The 16,999-nt window shown below is 38.7% G+C and overlaps 1 protein-coding gene across 2 annotated transcripts; it reads right to left on the reverse strand.

Annotated features, from left to right (window-relative positions):
- Window positions 1-517: 517 nt before the first annotated feature.
- ANXA11 (annexin A11) lies at window positions 518-12,489 on the reverse strand. 2 transcript variants are annotated; one of them, XM_009998122.1, is made up of 15 exons: window positions 12,438-12,489; window positions 11,586-11,710; window positions 10,067-10,227; window positions 9,696-9,891; window positions 9,078-9,165; window positions 8,598-8,692; window positions 8,053-8,166; window positions 6,850-6,940; window positions 6,647-6,726; window positions 6,484-6,540; window positions 5,745-5,838; window positions 4,910-5,005; window positions 2,335-2,393; window positions 1,610-1,732; window positions 518-601 (listed from the first exon to the last, which is right to left on the reverse strand). In XM_009998122.1, the coding sequence occupies exons 1-15, from the start codon at window positions 12,487-12,489 to the stop codon at window positions 542-544; spliced, it is 1,491 nt and encodes a 496-aa protein (XP_009996424.1). In that variant the 3' UTR covers window positions 518-541. The 2 variants fall into 2 exon arrangements, with proteins under 2 accessions (XP_009996424.1, XP_009996423.1); XM_009998121.1 differs by having other exon boundaries at window positions 9,696-9,907; window positions 10,053-10,227.
- Window positions 12,490-16,999: the final 4,510 nt, after the last annotated feature.

Here is a 16,999-nt window from a genome sequence, read left to right on the forward strand (position 1 = left end):
AATGAAATGTGGAACATTTTCCTTCAAAACAATCAAGGAAAGAAAACAACTTGTCAAAACTTCTTTCAAACAGCCTTAACTAGACATGAAAACTCAAGGCCACTCTCCATGTATCATGTAGCAGGCTAGCACAAAAACAACTCTGCACACAACATATATAAAACTTGCATTAAAATAGCCCATAATGTTTACAAAAAATAAAACCTTAAATCATCAACTGTGATTTTTGCTCCATAAACCAAACAACTTATATCAGCATAATATAAGCAGAAGAGAAATAATGACCTGTCACTCATGGATTTCTGAGATTACTTTACAGAATCCTAAGCAGATGGCACATAAGCTTGATTTTTTTTTATTTTTTTTTTCATTTATTGCCTATTATTTTTGGACTGAAGGGAAGATACATGCAATAGTACCTTTAAAAATTAAATGCTTTAGTAGAAACAGGTCATTATATATTTACTTTGGAAAAAAAAGAGATGCTTTAAAGCAAAAATGTATAACCAGCAGCTTTTTAAAGAAGAGCTCAATGCTTCATTTAGTCATTTCCACCACACAACTTGAGTAGGATTTTCCGGTAATCTCCTGAAGTATCTCCCTGAAAAGAGACCCAGAAAAAGACAAATTGAAGACCTGTGCTTTGAAAGAGAAGGGGAAAATAGTACAAGCATCCTAACAAGATATAGCAATCTACGAGACAAAGCAAAGGAGAAGAAAAAAAAAAAAAATAAAAAAGAAAAAGAAAAAAAAAAAATATTAACTAAATAATTAAAAAACCAGCTACTTAGAAATCTCTTTAATACAAGTACACAGTAAAATCTGCTCCTTCTATAACTGGAACTGAAAGTATCTCTAGAGAATGTATTTCTTTAGCAAACTGAATTTAGTGCAGTGGTTCAACTATTCACAACAGTTCTATAAAAAACACTCACTGAGAAATTGTCTTCTAGCAAAAGGTATGAAAATATGGAAAAATTAATACAGAACTCCTTTTCCTTGCAATCAATGTAGACATTTTTCTAGGGCTAGCAAGTGATTTTTTTTACAGAAATAAGATATAGGCTTTACATGCATATTACTGTGCACACACATGCCTCATATTTACTGGAACCAAATTCTGAATAAGTTCAGCCCATTAATGTGTGTGGTCTGTTTCTGAACAGCAGAATTATTTCAAGATTCAAAATCTTGTACTTTCAAGAGAAAAAGGAGGCAAACTTTTAGAAGTGTGCTAGGAGTTTTAAACTCCTTCAACACACACAAGGTAGGATCACCATTATTACCCATCTGGAGGGTTTCTACAAAAACATACAGCAATTGGGACAGAGACCAGACTTAAAACCAGGTGTCTGAAATGTCTTCAGATGAATTTCTCTCCCCTTCCTTGTCTGTTGACTTCCTTGCCATCTCTAGCTCATCCAGTCCCCACACAAAAGCAAGAGCTCTCTTCTCTGGCACTTCAGCCTCCACTCTCCTGACAAACCCAGCAAACCAAACACAGGCAGCTACACCCAGTGCAGTTAACTGCAGCTGCTCAGCATAAGGATCCATGTTCTACCAGCAGAAAGGGTGCCATGGCAGGGAAGATAAAATCTCGAAGCCTTACCGTGATATCTGAGTAGAGGGATCTGCCATACATCCGCTTGTACTCTGCACGTATGTCCAGCAGGTCCACCTCACTGCGTGATACCATGATTCTAATCAGAGTTCTGTCTTTTGTTCCTGCTCCCTGAAACAAGCAAAACAACATGTCAATAATGCGTGGAAATGCTGGATGATACAGAACTGTTCAAAAACAAAATAATCATCACCCCACAAATGGCCAACAATTTACTAGCATAACACCATTGATTTCAATAAACTTTAACACAGTTTGGCCTGTCAGGCTTTAATAAATTAAATTTACTGGTGGGACACTAAAGTAATTCCTCTGCACAAGAACAGTCAGGAAAAAAAAAAAGGGGTGTGGTGTTGTCAGAGGAAGAGGATGTCAGGATAGTTTGATAAATCTAATGGCCTATTTATTTTAGCTTAGACCTCCCTACTTAAAAGATATCAATTTCCATGAGTCTTACGCAGATTTGTGTTTTACCAAGTGGAGACTTTCTCCTTTTAAGATATGGTTGTATGCATCTCTTTACTTAGTGGATCTAATCAGCTAGAGTTTTCCAGCCTTTCACAACAAGGACTGCAATCTTGTTAGTCATCTGACCACTGAAAAATGTAATACTTTCAGTTAAACAACTCATTCCAACGTGTTGTACAAGCATTTAAAAAAACCCAAACCCACCAGAACACACACTATAAATGCATCTTGTCACAAGCACCCACCTTCATAGCTTTCTGCAGTCTCTCTGCAAAAAAGGCCGGTGTATTCTTGAGGCACTTAACTGCAAAAAGAAACAGTATTACAGAAATCAGGTATTCATCCTCAACCAGAACTCAGGCATTTTTTTAAACTTACTCTAGATGGTAACATGCTTTAATTTTACATAATCATACACTTGATAAAATGCAGTTTCCACTCCTTCAGTCAGCCACTGACATGACTTTTACTGCAAGCAGTAGCTTCAATAAAGTTAAAGAACCCACAACACTTGACAGCTCCAAGCCAGCTTTGCCATTGCTAGAAACCACCCAGCATGAAGCAGTCAGAATGAATCCTGAAGGTCTAATGACCAGATTCTTGCTTACAACGGGAAAAGACACTATGGGGAAGGGGCAGAAGACTTGAAGGAACACGTGGCCAGGTGCTCCTGGCTTTCTCCCAGTTTCAGGATTTTTAGGCCACGCATCTGCAACGTATGACAAAATCACGTCCTGCCCTAATACAAGCTGGGAAGTGATGTATGATAGAAAATTTACCCTTATTTTAAAGTTAGTTATGCTTTTTTTAGCCATAAAGTATACCGGGACTCTTGAAAAATTCTCAAGATGCCTATTTAGTAATGACTGGACTTTATATTCGATTAGCACTGTTCATTAGGAATCTGAAAGAGCAAAATCTAAATCAAATTACAGCCAGGTTAATCAGTATAACCAAAGAATCCTCCATCACTCTTCAGAATTAAAAAAATATATATATTGATCCTATGCTGGTTAAAGTAAAACAATCATGCAATCTGTGGCAAACTACACAGAAAACAAACCACACATTTTTTATAGCACAAAAAGGTATCCAAGGCAATCACGTAAAATCAATACAGAACAAAAGGAGTAAAACCAAAACCATGTTTTCAAGGCAACACACAATCTATAGAGGAAAAAAATACTTTTCTCCACAAAAAAATGCAGATGAGATAGCAATTCACCACACACAATTGTCAATGATACATTTCATAGAATTCATAAACAAATGACAAATGAAATGTTTATCACTGTATTTAGCTAGAACAACATGGCTGCACTTTAAGATGTTTGAAGGTGTTATTTTAAGTTACCAGTTGTACAATCCAGAAGGCTTTAAAGAAAGCAAAATTAAATATTTTCAATTAGAAAGCCCTTTTTTTTTTCCAGAAAATAAAGTTCATAGAACAAATGATGCTAACATCAGTGACTGATACATGTGTGTATATACATATATGAAAACAACAAAACAGAACACAATACAAAATCTATGTGATAAAGGAGTTATTCAGTGAATACTAATGATCATTCTTACTCAAAATGCTGTTGACTTGTCTACAAGCTACAAGTCCCAATTCTGAATCTGTAGCTGCATGAAGACCTGTCAAGTGGCTGCAAAGCCCCATGAAGTCAAAGGATTTCCAAACTCTGATAGTACAGTTTATATACTATTTTTTTCTACGAACACTGAGAAATATGTATTTTCTTTCAGTTTTGTTTTGTAACAATACTTCTTGAGGTGACTAATTCTGAATCCTAAAAAAAAATAATCTACATATGTATCACACCAGCAGAGCTGGATCTAGTTTGGGCCAGTAAAATGCCACTACAGTGACAGCTTGGCCAAGTAGAGAAAGAACAATAGTTACATAGTTCACATATGCAGAAGACAAGAGTGAAAAAAATTTAAGTAATACAAGAAATTGAGATGTAAATAGTCTAATAAGACTAGAGACAAAAGACAAGAGAGAGAAAGGTCCAAAATTTTATCTAGATCAAAACATCCTTACTGTGAGGCAACAAAGCACTGGAACAGGATGCCGAGAGAGGTGTCCCCTTCTCTGGAGATGCTCAGAACCTGCCCGGATGCAGTCCTGAGTCATGTGCTCTAAGTGATCCTCCTTTAGCGGGGAAGTTGGACTAGATAATCTCTAGGGGACCCTTCCAACCCTGACCATTCTGTGATTCCAATTAAAAATGCTGCATAAAAAACTGAAGCTTGTTCCAACTTTATGGAAACTAATGGTTATCTCTCAAGGGACAAAAACAGACTTGAGGTAAGGGTCTTGACTCTTCAGAAGTACTGAAGGCACTTAAAAACAAAGACATAACAGAGCTGTGACCACAGAACATGTGGAAAAAATAAGTTTAAGTTTTCTTTCTACTAAAAAGAAGCAGAGGTAACTAATCAGAAGGTTAAGGCCTGCATTTTGCTTGATTTCCAAAGCTGTCCCAAATACTCCATTCTTACTGACTCAGCAGTTGGTGTAAGTTCTCATCACTTCTTAAAACAATGCCAAGTACAGTTAGAAATTATCTCTCCACTTTAACATGTGAAATTTAAATTCTGCAGCTGCCTGAAGCAAAAGCTTCAAGTGTAATTTAGAGATTAATTAAGTGACCTGCTTTACTAACCATAAGTGACTTAACAGAAAGTTCAACATAAAAAGCAGAAAATGGGAATTATTACTAGGAATAACATCCTTAGTTCAAGTCACAGATGAACCCATCTCTGCCACTCATATTGGAACACCAGGAATCAAGCTGCTAAGACACATACCTACTGCCAGCATGCCCTTCTCCAGGTCTCCAGACATTTCACGGCATATGCTTTTTTCAATGTCACGGTTACACATCCTCTGGTACTCACTGAAGACTGTTAATGGAAGGGAAGGAGTCAACCTCACAAAAAGTGGCACTGGTGCATACTGGATGGCTTCATTTCAGTCACACTTCTCAACTTGACACTACAGTACATTCACACAAGTTTTAATGTCTCAAAGACTAATACGATATTAACCATATTGTTCCATTTGTTTGTGATCATGCTCCTTCTACCTTGTCCAGGTCTGTCTTTAATTTTAAAGGGTTAGAGCAAGAAACTACTGTAAGGGAATTACTGAAAATTCTTCTAGGAAAACTTTGGGTGTCAATAAAGTCAAGAAAACGTTTGTGTTCTCACACCCCCCCCCATCCCTTTCCTCTCCATGTAAGTGCCTCAACACGTGGCACATCACAAAAGTTCTATGTAGTTACTAAAATACTTCCACCATTACAGACACCAATTCACTAGGAAGTAAAAGGGGAAGGAAAGGACTGCAAGTGCCTTTTGCATACACAAGCCTGCAAAACAGAAACAATGTTAGTTTTTCTATTATTTTATCAGAGAAACATTTGAACAAGCATGAATTCTACCTGGTCTGATATTTAAGAAAGGTTATCATAATGTGCAGCTTGTGTACTCTCTCCCTCAGCAGGATTCACCCTTCTTTTCACTGAGGTATCATTACACCCTTTTTACAGATGAAGAAAATTCATGTACAGAGTGCTGTTGCACACTTTTATCATTACATACAAGAGAATCAAGTTACTGTTTGTGTAGAGGACACCATTACCTGCTCTGAGGTGAGCCCTGCTTCTTGCACACAGAATGGCATTGAATTTGGATTCATCAGTTCCTAGACGGTTCTCTCCAGCTGCATAGAGCTCCTAAATACAGAGGGGAATTCAAACTTAGTTACTCAGAAAAGCAGTCAGGCTGAAGTGCTGAGTTACAGATCTGCTTCCTTACAGTCTCTCCTTTTATACTTCTTTCTTAGTCTGTTTACTGCTGGAAAATGGGAGCAAGCAACAAATAGCAACTAGCTCTAAACTTCCTACATGCTGTGCTTGCAGTCTTCCTAGCTTACTGGAGCTCTAGATTACTAAATAGAGAGAAAAAATGATTAAAAAGCACTTGAAAACTGTTCTTCCTAACAGAGCTTATATCCAGCGCTTTTTTTCTGTGCCTCTACATATACTCTGGGACGTTCTTGTCTTTCAGCTACAATACAATATGTGGAAAGCTAATTACATTCCAGAAGCATGCTCAAATGATCCAGGGTTTTTTCTTTTCTATGTGGTAAAATGGAACAAACAAAAGAGGTAACAGAGTAGGAGTTACTAGGTCCCAGTGCCTTATTTCCTGCAGCAATTCAAAGTTCCTTAAAAAACAGGCAGAGGCTAATGCAGATACTGAACAGATTAACATTTAATCCATACACATATCACCTCAAATCTCTTTGGACAATACCCTTAATGAGCAGCACAATGGAGTCACCCAACACCTGGAAAAGCCAGACAGTTTCTACTGACCTGCACATCCTTTTGGACAAGAGACATGTCAACAGTTGTACTTTCATCTCTGTTTCCCTGAAAGAATTTGAAGATACAAAAGTGTTAGGCCTCTTAATTTTATTTTTTTTTTTAAACCACACACACACAAGCCCCCAAATCAAAAATTTCAGCACACAAGTACCTGAGAAAGTGAAATTAAAAGCCTCTGAAAGTGTCCAGAGGTGTCACTTTTTATTGCTTCCTCCAGAGTTTTCTTAAATTCTAGAAGAGAGACACAGCTGTGAATCATCATACACACCTGCTCATTTAATAAATTCATATCGTCAGGTGAGTGATTAAGGAAGAAAAAGACAAAAATTTTGATGTAACTGTAGCAAATCTAACCTGCATTATAGACCCTGCTGAGTTCCCGAATATGCTCATTACTGCGAGAAGCTAGGATTTCAATGAGACAATTTTCATCAGTGCCAATGCCCTAAAACAAAGCACAAGGAGAAAACACTCTTCAGATTCTCATCTTACTTCTATAACTTAGTATAGAAGAAATGTAATAAAATTATACAACAAAATAAAACTCAGAATATCATCATGTTATTGAAGTCAAAGCAAGAAGTCTAAATGCTACTTACACTTCTGAGACACATATATATATTAAATATAGAAATAAAACAGAAAATAATTATGAAGTCAAACTTGAATTTTAAAAGATCCTTCACACCAGAACACAAGCATTTTAAGAACCAATTTCTCCTACCATTAAATATGAATTTGTTAATTCTTACAGGTAACTTTCACCAACTAATAGATAGCAGTTCCAATTACAATATAGTTAATATTATTCCATCCTACTAGCTACTTTAAAATTGCAGACAAACAGCATGTAAATATCCATACTGACTCAGAAATGGAAACATTTATTTCAAATTCATTTAAGCACTGCCTTGAAATGCAAAGGTTTGACCTATTTTTATTTTTAAAATCCTAATGTTTATAAAGTAGTCTAATTGCTTTAAAGACAAAGTACACAATACTTCCACAGCATTTTAGAAAAGGTTCAACATAGGCTAGGAAAAAATATTTTTGAGGTGTGGAAAAAGATAAAATGCCTGCCGAAAATCTTTATAAATCTAGTTTTCTGGACTATTCTCAAGCACCGAGCATAAAGTCAGTAGAAACTAAGTTGATCTGCCTTATAATGAGTTCCATCACAGCTCAAAGCAAAAAGCCAGCAACAAAGGTGCCCCATGCAGTGGCTGACCTAGGATAGAGCCACCTCAGTGGTTTACTCAGGACTATGTAATAAATGAACTGCACACACTGTTATAAGTCAGTTTCTGCCTTTTTGCGTGTATTTGTTTATGAATATATTCTTGTTACAACACAAACCTATTCAATAGTCTTCAACCTATGGGAATAACATTTCTCAGTTTTACTATCATACACCTCCAAGAAATAGGGTACGAATTGGTGGCTTGAATATCTGGATGGAGTGGAGGGAATAAAAGTTCAAGCTTTTAAATTACTATCAAAAATTTTAACAGTTCAAGTGTTTGCTCTATCTTATACATTTTTATCTCCTGCACAAACCTTTATAGCTTCCTTGATTTCGTAAGCATCAAACATGACAGGTGTCTTCATCATTGCTAAGATTGTCCTCTCAAAGTTACCCGACAACTCAGACTTGAGATCCTTGATCAAATCCTAATCAGAAGTAAAAACAAGGGAAAATGTACAAAGACCAAATTGACAAATGAAAGCACCAAAATCATGGAATTTAATTAGAATTCTTATGAGCAAGCATCAATAATGTACTTTAAGTAAAGCTATTCCACTGAACAACACTAAAACCAGCATAATTTAACATGTATCTAGGTAATTAAGTCCAATGAAAGGCACTGCACAGATCAGAGTCAAAGTACCCATTTTGCAGAGAAACTGCTTTATATGTTTCATCTGAAACACAGCATAAAGAAATCAAGAGTGGGTTAAAGAAGAACCCTGAGCAGGCTATGACCTGTGAACCATCTTCCCCTTAAGCAAATTTCCATCTTTTTTTTCCAAACACTGTCTTTTGACTTCCAGTGAAGGAATGCAGGCTCCCTCTCTTCTTCCTTCTCTTCTCATGTATTTACCTTTCCATAAGCTGTTTTGAAGGACAGGAGGATCTGCTGCCGTTGCTTGTTTGAACGACTTCCAAGACAATCGATAATCGCCTGCTCGTCAGTTCCTGTATGAGCACACCAAGAGCACAGATGAGTGTGCAGGCCAGGGAGAACTCAGCCTTCCTTTTCCATTTGATCATATCTCTTCTAAACCCAACCAAGTGACATGCATGCCCTTAATTAACCTATGGTACCTCCTCTTGTATATGACCACAGAACTTAAAGCACTACTTCCAATCACAGGGAGAGTAAGAATTCAAAGAAACACCCCAAAACGAAACTCATGATGTTGTTCATGCCTATAGGCACTTCCAATAATAATTCTGATAACTGTGGACAACTACATGTGAACTAGCCCACTAAGTACAGGTGTCACAGTGGAGAAAAGCAGTGCTGAATCAAAGCTGCAACTCTACTTTTAACTTCAGAGTAAATCCACACACTGCTCACCAAATCCCTTCATGGCCTTCCTTAAGACTTCTGCATCCTTCAGGGGGTCAAATCCTGGTGCATCAGTGATTGTGCCTCGGTTTCCATGCTAAAATGAGACCAAGTTGAGTTGTCTATCAGTGGTCATCAGTAAAAGACAATTTTACTACTTAGGAAAGATGACCACAGTTACCATTTTTCTTTTTTATTAGAAAACTAACAGAAAACTCAAAAAAACCCACCTTAAACAATTTGTTCCTTTCTATACCAAAATGATGAGAAAATGCAAGGTCAATAAGGTTCACTGATATTAAAATTGCTGTCCAATTAGTTGAGGTTTGATGGAACCATATACACAGCTGCCAACATGTTAAGTTAGGAAAAGCAATATCATTAAATTTGAATTCACATAAAATCTTTTTTCTGGGATAACATAGTAAAACAGCATTTGTTTCCAGTCATATACTGGAAAGCCTATACTGCTTGTATTTGGAAAGAATCCATCTCCCTCTTGAGTTAAAACTGTTTTCTTGACTTTCCTTTCAATCGTAGGCTCAGTTTATACTTATATACACAAAGAAAATTTAGAGAAACACATACATGATCATATCTCAAAATAAAAGCATCAAATGCTCTTACTGTTATGGGAGAGACTGCAGGCCCTGTTGCTCCTGGGCAAGAGGGCACAGATGGATTCACAGCTGGGCCTGGTGGAAAACTCGGCATGGGCTGCTGTCCTGGGAAAGTTGCTGGTGGTTGTCCTCCAAAGCCCATAGGCTGCTGACCAGGCAGTGGTGTGGGCTGGCCTGGCACAGGGCCGCCTGGGTATCCTGGGTAAGCTGGCATTTTCACTTAAGCCCTCAGGCTCCTGAAAACTGTGTTGTGGCCAGAACTTTTTTTATGGTTTCCCCTTCCTCTGCACCTCTGAAGGGCAGCTGGTCCACAGGGAAAGCCCAAGGGAGCATGCAGGCTTGAGCCCAGAAGGAGGGAGATGGCTATTCTTGAAGTGTGGATTTCCTCCAGGTGCAGGATAACCTCCATAAGAGGGCTGTTGTCCTGATGGAGGTTGCCCAAAGCCACCTGGAGGGATTGGAGCATAGCCCCCAGGCATTGATGGATACATGCCTTGTGGTACATTTGTCCCTCCAAAGGTCCCTGCCAGGTTGGATGCCTGCAATGTCAGCCAATAAAGCAAGAGACAGGAAGGTTTTCAAAAAGCTGAGTTTCAACGATATGCTTAACACAATACCACCTCCCTCCTCACCAACACAAATAAGCAGTTCTGTATCTGCAGAAGAACTTCGCAATAATCTATCTTACTAGCTAGCAAGATAGAAAAAAAAACCCCAACATGTATTTATTCAGTTGACTCTTGCTTTATTGTAACAATCAGCTGCCATACATCAAGAAGCAGAACCAAGACACACACCTGCTGCCGCATCCAGCATTACACACCACTCACATGGAAGAGTGCCAGCAGCCACACACCTCTTATTCTAAAAACTTCTGCCAATTCATTCCACCAGCACAAAACTATGCTTATCCCTTCTCTGTCCATGGTTGCCTTTGTGACCACAGCATCATCTGAATGCAGGGAATTAACTATGGGCAACCTCTGGCTGTTTTATGATGCACTAGGTGCATTAATAATTTACAACTAGCAAGAGTTCTGGAACTCCATTTGGAAAGACATCTGCAGAAACTGCCACAAAGATACTCTGCTCCACTTGCAATAACATCTTCCCATGTCACAGGCTCAGACCCTCTTTTACAGAGAAACCAGAAGAACTGACACTCAGAAGGTGCTGAGGATATTGCTGTGTGCACGCTAGACAGTTTGTGGCACATTTTGACTGCTGGCTGCCAAATCACTTAATTGTTGCCTCAGAAAGGCATATACAATGCAAATGTCTACCTACAAACTCTGCCTTCATTACGCAGTGAAACAGATTTCTGAAGACTAAGTTGTCAGAAATGTCATTCACTTCTACGCTACACAGGAAAAAGTCACACTGAAAACCCCTGCATTTTCTTCAATCAACCTGTTTAACTTCCAGCTGTTAAACACCAGGGCTTATAAAAGACAGCTGAGCCAATATTCTTTTCAGGGACAAGTCATCAATACCTCAAACCACACAGTCTTGTTCCTTATTCAAAGTGGCCAAAATCCATGTAACGGACAAAATCTGGACTGTGTATGTTGATGTGCATATATTAACAATGGATACTCAGTGTTACTGGTCTGTTCCTCTATTCTTCTACACAGCAAAAGCCAAGTTATATTACTTTTATGTCCAGGACACTTAAAGTTAGGCTCTTAAATCAGCATTAGTAATCTACTTCCCTAAAATAGGGAATAGCTTGCAGTAAGCATTTTCTTCAATAGATTATATTGAATGGTCGAGACCTAAACAGACTAGACATAAAAGCACAGAAATCAAGTTATAAACTTCTCAGTGGCGATTCCAGAAACACATCTTTGCCCTTAAGGAACTCAGAGTAAAACACATTAAACAAAAGCAAACGCACCATTCCAGCCATCTGGCTAGGATTGAACTGATTGGCATAGCCAGCCACATTGTCCAGACCAATTGGAGGTGGATTTGAAGGTGGATTTGAAGGTGGATAGACAGCACCACCCCAAGGACTGCTACCTGAAATAAAACACAGCTGTGCTGAAACAAGAAACTACACCTTTTAAAATGTATTCCTTACTACTTACATGTCTAATGTATTGTCTGTTCAAGACTAGCAGTTTGGTAGAAGGAAAATAAACTGCTATCAGTGCAATTATGATATAAAAGAAGCCTCATTTCATATTTCTAATCACATTAATTATCGATGAATCTATACATTCTCATTTTAAAAAACTCTAAACATATTTGAAGGTCAGCAATCAAGAGTTAATACTGTAAACACTATATTTTTACTAGATAATAGTTTATTGTAAACTACAAAGTTGTCTGGGTATTTTAGGAGGAAGATATTATTGATCCTTTCAGGTTGCTGATTTGAGAGATGTCTACAGAGCATTCAGCACAGCACACTCACAGATATACAAGTCACAAAACTTGGCTACATACAGCAGTGCAGTCTTGTCCACACAGCAGTCTAGCTAAGCCAGAATACTCTGCTGAGAAATAGGAATTATCCTCCGAGCCTAGTTTGGCCTTCCACTGTACAATGTTACACATGGTACAGCACCCACAATATATAAATCAGAATCCCTAGCCAAGATAAAATGGATCTTAACAAGAGAGCACAGAAAGCCTTGGTGAGTCAAGAAAACCCTCTGAAGTCTTATTCGTTGTCATTTCCATCCTTCTACTCCAGAAAGGACCACCACTGCCATTTAATGTTTACTTTATTTAAACAACTTACCTGGGGCTGCTGGTGGATATCCACCTGGTGGGGGATAGCCAGGATAATTCATTGCAAAGATCTGAAAAGTATGTGTGACAGTTATTTTCTGTAATTTCTTCTGTAATGTTTCACTAATTACACCACATAAAATAGACAGCACATTTGCAGTGGCCGCACTTTGGACATGAACTGCACAAGTCACACAGCCTTTTCCCTGCAAAACCTCTTCCCATTGCCTTTTGCTAAACCAATAAAAACAGTTGGATATAGTCACTCCTCAGACTATTTCTCTCAACACTTTGGACATGAACTGCACAAGTCACATAGCCTTTTCCCTGCAAAACCTCCTCCCATTGCTAAACCAATAAAAACAGTCGGATATAGTCACTCCTCAGACTATTTCTCTCATTCATTTCTGTTACTACTTACTCCTCACTTTGTCTATTATGTTGCTAAAGATGTATTACTTGAAAATGCTCACTTTATTGCTCTATTAAGTTTTCGACCTGCACAGAACAGTTTTACTAATCACAAGTAGAAAATCTTCTGACAAACAAGCCATGTCTTCCAGTGAGTAATTGTATGAGACGTGTTAGAAGACATTTAAATGCAAACGTCTGCAAAAGTGCAAGGTCAGAGTAAGCAGCAGCAGAGATGCAATTCATGCCTACAGCATTGCCATGAAATATGCAGCGTTACTGAAAGGATAAGATCACTAGAACAAATTGGATCTCTCAAAGCTGATAGTTCCTCTGACAGCGCAGAAGTGCACCAAGTCATTAGCTGCCCAAAACAGAAGTGAAGGTTGAAAAGGAAGGACAGCTAAATGAAGGACAAAACAAAAATTACAGTCCAGAATATAGAAAGCCTTATTTTATGCCAAGCAACTATCAGGAATAATGGTAGAAGTAACTCAAGGAGCTTGTTCCAGAAAAAGAAACCATCCACAATCACTGTTAACTTTTTCAAGGTTATTTTTAGTGACAATTCCCAGTCTATTTTTGGGCTGCTGTGCAAACACTATCTCCTTCCTTTCTTTATCCTCAAGCACTGACTTTTGCATCTGGCTCATTTTGCTGTGTTTTGGATTTCAGCTGTGGAGTTCTGGGTTGGGTTTGGGGGGTGGAGAAGCTGCTTTTGTGGGATTGTTTTTATTTTGCATAATCATGTTAACTTCCTCTTTTGATTTGCAAGGCTCTCTGCGTAGCAACAGTGGAATGAAAAAAAAAAAAAAGGAAGATACAATTAGGAAATCTTTAAGTTATTTAAAATTGTCTGGACTTCATGCTGAATATATGCATTTAAATCTAAAAGGGAGAGAAATGAACAAACACAAAATGAAATGAACAGAGCAGACAAAGCTCTAAGCCTACCTTACTCCTGCTCCAGTATGCAAGCGCCTAACAGACTCAAACAAGAGAACACAGTTTCTCAGCTTTACAAAAGCCTCTTACCAACCAGTAAATCTGTAAGAGATGTCTTTAACTGGATTTATTTTTTTTTTCTGTGCATGCAAATTTAAGTTAAAAGCCACCCACAACCATCACAACCCAACTCTGCTTATTTAATTGTAAGAACAGATTAGCTAACATGTCACTGTTCATAACCAGATTATATCTGAAGGGCAAAGGCCCACTGAAGTTTCTCCATCATATCAGATGCTTATAAGATACTCTTCATAACATGGTAAATGTTTTTCCTGCATTCCCTTTGGCCTTGGTTTCAAATGAGATCTTTCCCTGCAGTGCTGTCCAGGAGTTTTAAAATAACTTAAATATAAAGGCTCTTGAAAGCATTTATTTTAGCACTTCCACACAGAGCAAACGTCATTTTACAGGGCAATGTTAAGAAAAACCTAAATGTTCAAACAGGTTCCTGAATGTTTTTTGAAAGCTCAAAATAACATGACTGCATACAAAACAGTCACTCTCCTAAAGAGAGTCTGCTGTAAGATGTAGTTTCCTTTATCAGATTGGCTGCTACAGCTGAAGAGACAACGAGCTTTTGATTATACAAGCACTTCTCTCTCAATGACTAAGGTTTATGTAATTTTTCATTCCATATGCAAAGACAGTGCAAAAGACCTTCAGCACTAAATACGGCATACAAGACAATTACTGAGCAATGTACAAAGGGAGTGCAAACTGTACACAGGGCAGTCAGCAGAGAGAGCAAATTTATTTTTCTGGGTGTGACTAGTGCATATCCTACATTAATATTCGGGTCCTATCTCTTTTCCCTTTTAATCATAGAATCGCAGAACTATTCAGGTTGGAAAAGACCCTTGAGATCACCGAGTCCAACCATCATCCCTACTCTACAAAGTTCTCCCCTAAACCACATCCACCAACACCACATCCAAATGACCCTTAAACACATCCAGGGATGGTGACTCAACCACCTTCCTGGGCAGCCTATTCCAGGGTCTGACTACTCTTTCTGTGAAAACGTTTATCCTACTGTCCAGTCTAAACCTCCCCTGTTGCAGCCTGAAGCCATTCCCTCTTCTTCCATCGTTAGTTACCTGTGAGAAGAGACCAGCACCAACATCTCTACAATGACCTTTCAGGCAGTTGTAGAGACTGATGAGGTCTCCCCTCAGCCTCCTCTTTCTCAATCTAAACATTCCCAGCTCCTTCAAGCGTTCTTCATAAGATTGATTCTCTAGGCCCTTCACCAGCTTCGTTGCCCTCCTCAGTACTCACTCCAGCACCTTGATATCTCTCTTGAATTGAGGTGCCCAAAACTGGACACAATACTCCAGGTGTGGCCTCACCAGTGCTGAGTACAGGGGGACAATCACTCCTCTACTTCTGCTGGTGACACAATTTCTAAGACAAGCCAGGATGCCATTGGCTTTCTTGGCCACCTGGGCACACTGCTGGCTCATATTCAGCCACTTATCAATTAGAACCCCCAGGTCTTTTTCTGCCAGACACTTTCCAGCCACACTTCCCCAAGCCTGGAGCATTGCCTGGGGTTGGTGTGGCCCAAGTGCAGGACCTGGCACTTGGTCTTCTTGAAGCCCAGACCATTAATATTAGCCCATAGCATAATATTAAGCCCTAATACCATAAGCCCATACCATAATGCTAAGCTAAATTTTGGGGAAAAGTCTCTGATGGTCATCCCTGCAGTTCAGCAAAATAATGAATTTTTACTTCTGACTTTTCACTGATGCTAAATACCAACAAAGAGCATATGGGTGTGGCAGCAGCTGCATGGGGCCTTTCTCAATGCTCTAGAGAGACAGTATCCCAGCACAAACAAAAGCCACTGCACCTCACTGAAAATTTACAGAACATGATAAAGCCAAACACGTTAATGAAGTAGATGCAAATTAAGATTATAAAATCCATCCAATCACCACTTCCAAGATACTGCTACCCCAAAGGAAAAACAACTGTTAGAGGCAATGGTTGCTGCTACCCATACAAGGACTCTTAAGATCTCAAGCTCATGAGACCAAAAAGCAAAAAAACAACATTTCTGATGAGAACTGAAAGCAAAACACATATTCTCCTCCTCTGCTGGAAAAAGGGCAGGCAGGTTCCTCCCTTCTGGCACTTGGCCATGCTCCTACCAGCCTGCACATGGGCGTGCTGGATTGCTGGAGGAAGCTGCCAAGCCCTGGCCCCACTGCTGCCTCTGGGCAGGGACGGGTGCATAGGAAGGGAGAGGGGCCAGCAACAAACAAAACTGGAAACAAAATCAAGGGAAAGCAGTCTGGCACTTCAGAGCCTTGCTACACCAGTAATTGGCTTTACCTAATAAAATACGGGCATTATACTAAAAGATAAAATAAACCAAAACCCACAAAATGAACGATTATTACTCAGATCACTCAAAAAGCAAACAAAATAACCCCACAACCCAGATCCTTAGCATGCATAATACTTATTAGTCAAAGCGGGCATTTTTAATGTACAAATTATTACAACATTTAAATTATTTTTTCTTCCTCTCCATGTGCAACCATAATTAATCTTTATGTATAAGTTTTACTTTAACTTCACATGTAAATACAATAATGTCAGGAAAAGAAAACTCAAAAATCCGTATAAAGCTTTACTGAAAATGCATCTTAAGGGAGAAAAGCTTGGGGAGGAACATTTTGTGCTGGAAGATGGGGAGCAAATGGGTAAGTGCTTCACTTAGTGGGATTGTTTGCTTGCTTTTAATCCTATGTAGAACATTCCCTTCAAATTGAAAAAAAATTATATAAATAATTAAAAGATCCTTTTGGAAATTAAAGCTGAGGTTGAGAAATAATGGCCAACTTCATTAGCAATCTGAATAAAACGTTACCATACATAGAAAAATGTTTCACTCGCTTCTTTCAAACACTGCATTTACAGAGGATTTTCCAAGGGGAATTTTTCCCATACTGATTGGTTTCCAGGCAAACTAGATCCACAAACACAATTTCTCACTTTCAGTAACTTCCCTGATCACAGACTTTTCTGAGCTTGAGTCTCTGTTGGCCATTTCTCTAACTTAGCAAGTATCTACCCCTTGAAGTTAACCTTCCCAATCATTCCCATAACTGTCCCCACTTCACCTTCCAAATACGCCTTCTC

The sequence above is a fragment of the Chaetura pelagica genome, unplaced genomic scaffold (assembly GCF_000747805.2).
Source record: "Chaetura pelagica isolate M959 unplaced genomic scaffold, ChaPel_1.0 scaffold205, whole genome shotgun sequence".
NCBI lineage: Eukaryota > Metazoa > Chordata > Aves > Apodiformes > Apodidae > Chaetura > Chaetura pelagica.

What these genes read in the sequence shown, in the direction of transcription:
- ANXA11 (XM_009998121.1), bottom strand. Translation starts at nt 12,489, where the DNA reads ATGAATTATCCTGGCTATCCCCCACCAGGTGGATATCCACCAGCAGCC. An exon ending in CTAGCCAGATGGCTGGAATG is followed by an intron (nt 10,228 to 11,585) that starts GTGCGTTTGCTT and finishes CTGACATTGCAG; the next exon opens with GCATCCAACCTGGCAGGGAC. An exon ending in TTTTAATTTCACTTTCTCAG is followed by an intron (nt 6,541 to 6,646) that starts GTACTTGTGTGC and finishes AAATTCTTTCAG; the next exon opens with GGAAACAGAGATGAAAGTAC.